Below are 9,903 nucleotides of genomic sequence, written 5' to 3'. Positions count from 1 at the left end.
TAAACAGTGCCATTGTACTGGGCTGGGTGGAGCAGGGTTGTTCCTGCCATGCCATGACCCATCTCCCATTGCCCCCGGCCAGCCCGTCGCTCTAAGGACTCTGCCCCCCATGCCCCATGTCCCCATTTCCCCCCTGGGGGACCACAAATATGTTTAGCACCAGGCCCACAAAAAGTTAATCCAGCCCTTTTTGGGGTGCAGGCTCTGGGATGGAGTTGGGGTGCAGGAGGGTTGCAGGCTATGGGTAGTTTGAGTGAGGGGTGCAGGCTCTGACCTGGGGCATGGGATTGGGGTACAGGAGGGGGTGCAGACATGTGGGCTCTGGGAGGGAGTTAGCAACTCAGCACGTTATATAAGAGAAATGAACTGCAGTGATTTCATATAGGCATAGAAACTGATAGAAGACACTTTTACATATTCAAAATGTGAGAGGCAGAGTTGGAGGGAGGGAGTGTCTGTACAATATTTCACCGCATTCAGTCTCCTGGCTGGATCAGTAACGTAGCCGTGTACAGGGCTGCCCAGAGGATTCAGGGGGCCTGGGGCAAAGCAATTTTGGGGGCCCCTTCCATAAAAAAAGTTGCAATACTATAGTAACATGTATTTTGAAATCTAAAAAATAACCAGTGACATGCATTCAAAAATTAATTTGTAATAATTTGAAAATACACTAAATACATTATTTAAAAACATTAAATGCTTTAATGGTATGTATACATTTACAATTACATAATGGGCTGTTGCTGGGTGATGGTGATGGTTAGGATGGGGTCGGGGGGGGTGCCCCACCCCTTACCATGGCGCTTACCCCCACTCCTGGAGCCTCAGCGTGCTGCGACCAGGAGCGGCCCCGGACAGCGTTGGCGCCACCGCGCTGCAGTGCGCCAGGGCCGCTCCCGGACGCGGCACGCTGAGACACCGGGGGAAGACGGAGGCGGGGGCAGCCTCCGACATATTCGTGGGGGCCCCTGCGGAAAATTGCCCCACTTGGCCCCCCCATCTGGGCGGCCCTGGCCCTGCAACACTTGTATAGGATAGAGAGGAGCTGCGATTAAGCTTTGACAGGCTAGGAATTGGAGGCCTGTGCCTTTAAGACCCCAGCCCCAGGAACCCGCCCCCTGCTCCGAGGCTGACATGCAGCGTCCCTGTGAGAACAACAAAAACAGCCTCTGCCCCCCCCACACCCCTAGATTAGCGAGCACAGTGGGTGGCTCATCCCACGGGGTCACTGTTCCCCCCCTCCCCCTCCCTAAATGGGGGTTTTGTACCCGCACGGGGTCTGGCAGTGTCTCCCCCCCCCCCCAGCTTAACCCCGGCTCTCACCCCCCACCACCGATTTTTGCCCTTCAGCCCCTCTTCTGCCGCTAGCTACAGTAGCTTGAACCCCCCAGGCCAGTAAAATTCTGCCCCCTGCTCAGACCCTGACAGCCCCCCGCTGCGATTTGCCCCCCTTAATCCTTTTAACCCCCCCCCCCAAAAGAGGAGGCAGCAAATCGTAAGTAGAAGTAAGGGCAGAGAGAGGGCAGTGGCTACAACGAAGGTTACTGGGCATGCTCAGTTCGAGTGAGCATGCTCAGTACACCCAAAGTAGCAAAACGGGAGCGAGAGCACTTTGTGCTGATACACCCTGGCTTCCCCTCTGCCGGGTGGGTGCTCGGCCCCCGCCCACGGCCCCACCTCCTGCCCCCCAGTCCCCGCCCCCGCCTCGCGGCCCCACCCCCTGCCCCCCAGTCCCCGCCCCCGCCTCCCGGCCCCACCTCCTGCCCCCCAGTTCCCGCCCCCGCCTCGCGGCCCCACCCCCTGCCCCCCAGTCCCCGCCCCTGCCTCCCGGCCCCACCTCCTGCCCCCCAGTTCCCGCCCCCGCCTCGCGGCCCCACCCCCTGCCCCCCAGTCCCCGCCCCTGCCTCCCGGCCCCACCTCCTGCCCCCCAGTTCCCGCCCCCGCCTCGCGGCCCCACCTCCTGCCCTCCAGTCCCCGCCCCCGCCTCCCGGCCCCACCTCCTGCCCCCCAGTCCCCGCCCCCGCCTCCCGGCCCCTCAGTCCCCGCCTCCCGGCCCCACCTCCTGCCCCCCAGTCCCCGCCCCCGCCTCCCGGCCCCTCAGTCCCCGCCTCCCGGCCCCACCTCCTGCCCCCCAGTCCCCGCCCCCGCCCTGCCTCTTCTCCGCCTCCTCCCCTGAGCACTTCGGGTCCCCGCTCCTCCCCCTCCCTCCGAGGGGCGGGGCTGGACTCTGGAGACACCGCCCCCCTCCCCGCTATTAGCAGCGCTCCGCGCGCTCAGCGGCTCCGCTCCCCACCCCCGGCTGGCCAGAGCGAGTCTCTAGGAGGCGGAGCCCCACGCCTCTGGGGGGCGGGTGTTACGTCACTTCCGGCGCGCCGCCGCCCTGCTCTAGTCCCGAGGAGATGGCGGCCGCTGTGCGTAGCCGGTGGTTCCGGTGCTGCTCCGCCCTGCTCAGGTATCGCCTGGCAACCTCCCCCCTCCCCCCCCGTGAGAGCTCCGCCCTAGACCCCGATCGCCCCTGAGACTCCAGTGTAACCTCCCGGCGGGCGCCGCCGCCTCCTCTCTGAGCCGCTCCCCGCCTGCGCCCGAGCGTCTCCGCCCGCTTCGGAAACCTCCGGTGCCCCCGAGATCTCTTCCGCCACCGCGCCACACCCCTTACCGCCTAACCCGTGAGACCGCTGCCTAGCGCCTCAGGCCATTGACCGCACCCCTCCGTGCCTCAGTTTCCCCCCAGTAAAGCGGGGTGAGCCCCGCGCTTAGAGATCCCTGGCGACCCAGGGCTACAGCAATGAAAGGGTCATTGGCAAGGTCTGACCTTTGGGACTCACCCATTTTGAATGGGCTGCTCCTTTCAGTGGCTACAAAGGAACTTTGGGCTGCCCCATTTTTGGCGTGATACACACTCTGAAGTTTGAAAATAAAATTATTTTACAACACCCCTCCCCCGTGTCCCTGCAGGACTTATTTTCACAGTTAGTGCCTGGGTCAAGTCTGGCAGTTGGTCTAAACCAAATGGAAAACTATTTCTAACATTATCTGTTGTACCAGCCTGTTAACTTGACTCTTATCAAAGTAACACATTTTAACAGATTAGGCTCCTTATTTGGTTTGCTTAATACCATGAACCTCCAAACACCTATGCATGTACTTAACTGTAAGCACACAAGCAGTCCCAGCTAAGTAAAAATATGGGGGAAACTAATTTTTAAATCTCTTAACTTTCACTGTTTACATTTTCATAATTCCCTCAATTTACATAGTGAAATTAGGCTGTTCTCACTTTTGCTGAGAGTCGGTCTCATGTATTGGTTCCCATGAACTAGTGCAGTGTTTGAGTTGTAAATAGTTATGGAGAATGTTTAAATCTAAAACAGTTTTTGTTTGGATAATAAATACAAGTAATAATCACTTCTATTATCATTATTTTTAAAGTTTATGCCTAAATTATCTGGCAGGGGCCCTTTAAGTCTGTAACATGCTAAAGACAGTGTGAGCAAATATTGTTTGCTTTATACAAAAAGTTTCATTGACTTCTGTGTGGGAACTTGTGAGAGTGAGGTGGCTTGGCTCATACATTTAGTTCTCCCTGCACTGTTCATTTAGTTGAGTATTTTTGTATTTTAATATGAAGATGGTATTCTTGCTCTTCTTTTCAGCTACGTGGACCACCTCTCATTTGTGATCATATAACATGGCTGTAGTAACTACAGCAATTGCTTATCAGGAGAAGTGATATTAAGACAGAATGTAACTTGTTTTAGTTGTCTTTTAATGCCATTTAGCTGCTGCAAATGATAAACCGGCCTTGCGCAAACCACTGCTGTTCCACAGGTCACAATTTGAGACTGAGTTACAAAAGGAACTGATCGTGCATTCTCAGAAATCTGACCTTCAAACCATATAAATGTCGTGAGGGAGAGAACAGATGCTTTTCACTTATGATTTGATACACTACCATACTATTTTATTTCAACAATAAGGCCCTGATGCAGCACACATTTACATGGACATAATCCCGTTGACTACAATAGGACTGACTACCTGTCTATGCAGTTAAACGTGCATAAGTATTGGTTTCAGGACCTCTGATTATAAACCTACTGTTCTGCTTACTTGACCCTGTTAGTGTATTTTATTATTAATCTGAATGCTTTGTATCCATGTTAATTATATTAATTGCTGACAATAAGCTTATTACTGAAGTTACAATACACAAATTGATTAGCTTGTATCTTTCCTTGAGACTGTGATTAGGTAATTAACTTTAAAACAAACTTAAATTTATTATTTGTATTGTGGTAGTGCATCAGAAACCCAGTCATGGGCAGGACTCTGTGCTAGGCAAACACATAGCGTGGGGAAAAAAAAAAAAAGTCTCTGCCCCCAAAGTGTTCTGCTCCTCCAGAATATTTCTTTCCCAGTGTGCAGCTGTCTGCGTGCTTATCTTTGTTTCTTGTTCCCAGACAACGTTTTCCTGTTCTGGCTAATGCTAGGAGACGCTGTTTCTCAGGACTGAGTGGCCCATGGAACAAAATGGTGGGAGTGGGTTTTGGAGTAGCCCTGTGTGCAGTCCCTATTGTACAGGTAAATGTACTGGAGTGAATATACATTACACGGATTTTAATATTCTAAGGTGTTTGATGGAAGAGTGTGCTTGTGGCAAATAGACCAATTTCTTGTATTAATTAAAACAACCACCCAGTTATTGTATGATGTTATTAGTATGCATATTGCAGTATATGAGCTTTCTGGGACATAGCTGGACATCTAGAAATTCTCTGCATCTTAGCTGACTTTTAAAAGAAGCATGAATTTAAAGTGATTCCACTATAAAGAGTATGACTTAAATCCACTTAGCAAGAAACCATCATTCACTTTTAAAGATCAGTGGCAACGTAAAATAGATTTGCCCTAGTGTCAGTTGTCCCATAACTAAAATACTATTTTATAATAAAATTATTGAAAATTACTTGCTGTTACTTTGTGATGCCTCAAGCTGCCATGGCACATCATTCAGGAATCCCACTATTAATAGAGCAAACCCCACAATTCATAGGGGGAAATTTACTTGTGGTCCTGGTATGTAATTAACAAGAGTTTCAGCTCTTGCATGTTGCCTAGTGTGCCTGAACTTTTACAACCCACTGATAACCATCAGACAGGAAACAAGATAAGAATATGTTTTGCATATATATTACAATATTCTAACTCAGGCAAATACTGGGAAATAAAAATAGAAAAACTGGTTGTAAAAAAAAAAAAAAACTTGCAGGAAAAGATGTTTTGGTGAACTACTTCCTGAAATGTCGGCCCTTCAGAGAAGCAGAGAATGGAACTATTGGAGTAAAATTTTGTTCTATTTTTCAGAAGTTAGTTATTTAAGAGTTAAGGCAGACCAGCAATTTATTTTTAGCAATGGCTCCTGTGGGTTTTTTTTGCTTACCGGAAAAGACATTTTTATCATTATAAGTTGTCTGTCTTTGAAAACCAGTGTAAAGACTGTGTAAATCTTTTGTCTTTCAGAAACATGAGCCCACTTCTCTCAGCCATGAAGCCTTGATTAGAAGGGCAATTTCTCTGGTAACAGACAGTACTTGTACTCTTCTCTCTCAAACAACATATGCATTAATTGAAGCATTAACAGAGTATACAAAGGTAAGATGAGTGACTGCCTACATTAGTACAAAGACAATACTGCAACAGCTGGAGTATTTAACTCTCTCACAAAGACAAGCTCTGACTGCAATTATTAAATCAGCTCTTATACCTAAAATGGACTTTGACTTCACAAATCAATGTAACAGGGATGTAGAGCTTCTGGGGTAGCAGTTCAGCTTGAATTGGTGCATCAGACATGTCAAAATAAGTGAACTGAACTGAACATGTCCCTGGTGGACAATAGAGGAGGTGTTGCTGCTGTTTTGGAGTGATGGTGATCCAAGGCACAAGCAATTTTTAGAGGTTTGTGAAACTCTCTTCAAGAGAAGCCCAGGCACGAACTACTTCCTGAAATGTGGACCCTTCACATGAGCAGTGAGGCTAAACTTTGCAAATAGTAGTCTAATATCTAGACAGAGAAAACCAAAGCCAGATATCAAGCATTCTTTAAAAATACATCCATTACCTTCCTGACTTCTTTTCTAGGCAGGAACAATATGTAGGTTTCATCAGAAACAAATATTTTTCCAATCTGAGTTTGAAACTCTAAAAAGGCCTATTTGAAATGTGACAAATGTGAAATTTGAAAAGTGCCAAATTAAGCAAAATAGTTTTCCATATTAAATTAACTACTGATTAGCATTGCCTTTAATATATCACTGTAGATAAGTAAATGCAGAAATTGAAGACTTACATGCATAAGGAGAATTTATCCATTATGTCTCATTCCTGCCAAGATTTTCCAAAATAAGCAGTTGGCAATATTTCAGTTCTAAAATGTGTAATGAACTGGCTAGTTTTTGTATATATGTACTACTGCCCTCTGCTAGATAGAATCAAAGTGTTTGTGTATTATGGGTCCTTATTTCAAGGGAGGTTCTCTTCTAGCTCAAGTGCTAATAGACTTGCTTTTTCAGCAGGAGAATCAGAGTTCTATCTGTGCTGTTACTATTAAGTTTCTAGGATATCACAAAACTTGTTTTACAATATTAAACTGTCAATTTCTAATTTTTCTAGACTTGAATGACAATGAAATCTTTTCAACACATTGTTTCAGATTAATTACATTAATGAACACTAATACAAGACCAGCAAAAGCAAAGTTCAAAAAGCACTTCTGAGATTATCCAGAAATGATTTCCTCACTAAATATTATAGGGGATTAAAACAAGGGAGAGTGTTAGATCATTTCCCATTTTTGTCTACTGTGCAACATAAGACAATAATGTGAGAGCATCAGCAGATGCAAAATTAGTTTGAAAGTAAGTAGCACTTGCAAATTTTGAGTACTTTTCTCAAGTAGCTGTGCTAGACTTGTGCTCTTTTGCAGGCAGTTTACACACTGGTCTCTCTCTACCGGCAATATACAAATCTTCTTGGGAAAATGAATTCCAAAGAGGAGGATGCAGTATGGCAGGTGATCATAGGAGCAAGAGTTGAGGTAAAGAATTAACTAACTTCCGCAGTCATCAATTTGTCTCCTTTTTGTTATTTAAGGAATATTTCTCCATTCATTAATTTAACATGGCTGTAAGAGTGTCTTACAAAAAGTGGGTTCAGATAGTGTTACAGTGTTACATGACATTTGGTTTTTAATTATAGATGACTACAAAGCAGCAAGAATTCCTGAAGTTAGAATCCAGTTGGATGACTGCTTTACATCTTTCAGAGATGGCAGCAGAAGCTGCATATCAATCAGGTATTCGGGCATTAATGTAATACACTCCTCAGTATCCGCTGGAATTTGTAAGTTTTTAGCAAACTTTCCCCTGGCGCATAGGCCGTATTTATTATTAAAAAGGTGCAGGCAAGATTGACACTAAATCTAAATATGCTTAGTTAGCGTGCAGAGCGAGAATCACATGGTCTGATTTTCAGAGCTGCCTGTGTCTTCCACGGAGGACACAGCTGCTCAGTTCCTCTGTATTTTCAATTGAAGTGCTTAGTACACCTCTACCCCGATATAACGCTACCCGATATAACACGAATTCGGATACAACGCGGTAAAGCAGTGCTCCGGGGGGGCGGGGCTGCGCACTCCGGTGGATCAAAGCAAGTTCAATATAACGCGGTTTCACCTATAACACAGTAAGATTTTTTGGCTCCCGAGGACAGCGTTATATCGAGGTAGAGGTGTACTTCTGAAAACCATAATTTAATACAATTATCTAATTATTTAAATTAAAAATAATAACAAACACCTGATTATTTCATTTCAGGAAATAAGGAAAAATTGTAGTATAAATTTGACTAAGAAAATATTCTTGAAATTAAATATAATATTAATGAAATAGTGAGAAGACTAGGTTGTTCAAGTACTGTAATATAGTCATTCACATAGACAGCAGGTTCAAATCCAGAATAGACCACTAGTGACTGAAAATTGCCACCATGTGATGATTGTTCATCTTGGTTTATTTCTCACAGACCATGTGGCCACATCACAGAAAATCACAACCTAATTTTGCACTAATTGGCAATCCAAACTTTGTTGGGAGGGATATTCTGATAAAAAAAATTCCATTCCGTCATATGATAATACAGTCTAAAAATATCTAGTTGTTAATCGACAATAAAGAGTAAACTATGTTTTCAAAACTGTCTGATTTGCTTAGAACATGAACAGTTTAGTAAAACATGATATTTAATTACTACCAACTTAATACTGGTCTTAATTGATGGTGTTTTATCATAAGGGCTGTTTCTGAATGAATTTACTTAAATTACTGTGTTTTTCAGGTGCAGATCAAGCTTCAGTGACAGCTCGCAACCATATTCAGCTGGTGAAAACACAGGTGCAAGAGGTACGACAGCTGTCACAGAAAGCAGAGACCAAGTTAGCTGAAGCTCAGACAGAAGAGCTCATTAACACAAAAGTTGAGGAATCGTCACAGCCATGCAGTATCCCAAAAACCACAGAGGAAGTTGAAGAGTCTTATCTTCGCGAAGACTGAAAAAAAAACTTCCAAATATCACCTGTGGAGTATCTGATAGCATACCACTAATTCCAGGGCCCTGAGTTTCCCACATCATTAAGAAAATAGATGTTGGATAAGGAAAAGGCATTGAAGACAGGCATGCTATCTGTTGATAATTGGTGGCAGTGGGCAATAATTTTCTCCCCCACAGATTTGCTATACCTTAGCCACCAGCCAGATTCAGGTGTTTGAAACTTCTTTATTTTTTAAATTACCATTATTATAATATGCATTGTTAGTAAATTTTTATTTAAGTGTACAACTATGCAAATGTGAAATTAGCTGTTAAAGATACTTTGTTGATGAGTGTTTGGGTCTGCTGCCATGAGGGTCTAATTCAGATGATTTAATACTAAACCCTTGGAAATTCCCAATGTCTAAAACTAATTGTAGATTGCAACCAAAGAGGGACATTTAAAAATAATTATTTCTAGTCTATGAAGCAAGTTAATCTTAGTGGGTATTATATCTCTAGTCGAACAACAGAATTACATTTCATTGTCAGAAAGTCAGTTTGGTTAACAATGTTGATTTTTTTAGTGCTGTTTTCTAATTATTTTGACTGTGACAATTCATAATGGATATCTCATTGTTTAATAAAACGCAAACTACTGTAGTCTAATTGCACTTAATTGTATCAAAAGAAGACAACTGATAGAATTGCTACAAATCTTGGAAATCTGTAAGATCTACACTCAGTGATTACTGTAGTATAGAGTATGGCAGATGTGTTTATGCAGATTGCTTGTAATCTAATAGGAACACAACCAGCATGATGCAATACAACTGGTTTTCCATTGTAGTGAAGGAAGGATTTTGTTGCTGTGCCACATTTAAAATAGTGCGTGTGTCAATAGGGAACATAGTGTTGCAAAGGCAGACACACCACAAATAGTGGCAAATGCTATTTGATCTCACAACACAGTGCTCAGAATGTAAATTTTCAAGCAGCATAGCTGTAGTCTGCTCCAAATTGCAGGAAAAATGTAGCTTCCTCTTTGATAGTCAAATGACAGCGTTTCACTGCATGCTGGGTTTTCAAACCACATTTCAGCAGTTCATGAGTATCTCATTTCTTTCCCTTTATGTCATTTAAGCAGTTTAATTTCGTATTGAATATATGGTTGTATTTTCCCCAAATTCATGTGCTGTTTTATTATCTGTACTGTAGAACGGTGGCCACTAGATTTTTATGAAAATCTCCCTTTAATATTTGTGTAATGCTGAATTACAAGACAGCTGAGTATTGGTAATATATATTTAGCCAATA

The 9,903-nt window shown here is 44.1% G+C and overlaps 1 protein-coding gene across 1 annotated transcript; it reads left to right on the top strand.

The window, feature by feature from the left end:
* The first annotated feature begins 2,361 nt into the window (after nucleotides 1–2,361).
* On the top strand, nucleotides 2,362–9,249 carry DIABLO (diablo IAP-binding mitochondrial protein). Its single transcript, XM_054006668.1, has 6 exons — nucleotides 2,362–2,452; nucleotides 4,461–4,581; nucleotides 5,521–5,652; nucleotides 6,986–7,096; nucleotides 7,258–7,354; nucleotides 8,395–9,249. Exons 1-6 carry the CDS (start codon nucleotides 2,400–2,402, stop codon nucleotides 8,607–8,609), a joined length of 729 nt encoding a protein of 242 aa, XP_053862643.1. The 5' UTR covers nucleotides 2,362–2,399; the 3' UTR covers nucleotides 8,610–9,249.
* The last annotated feature ends 654 nt before the right edge of the window (nucleotides 9,250–9,903 follow it).

The sequence above is a fragment of the Malaclemys terrapin genome, chromosome 16 (genome assembly GCF_027887155.1).
Source record: "Malaclemys terrapin pileata isolate rMalTer1 chromosome 16, rMalTer1.hap1, whole genome shotgun sequence".
NCBI classification, from domain to species: domain Eukaryota; kingdom Metazoa; phylum Chordata; order Testudines; family Emydidae; genus Malaclemys; species Malaclemys terrapin.
This window is presented reverse-complemented; position numbering and strand designations above follow the sequence as displayed.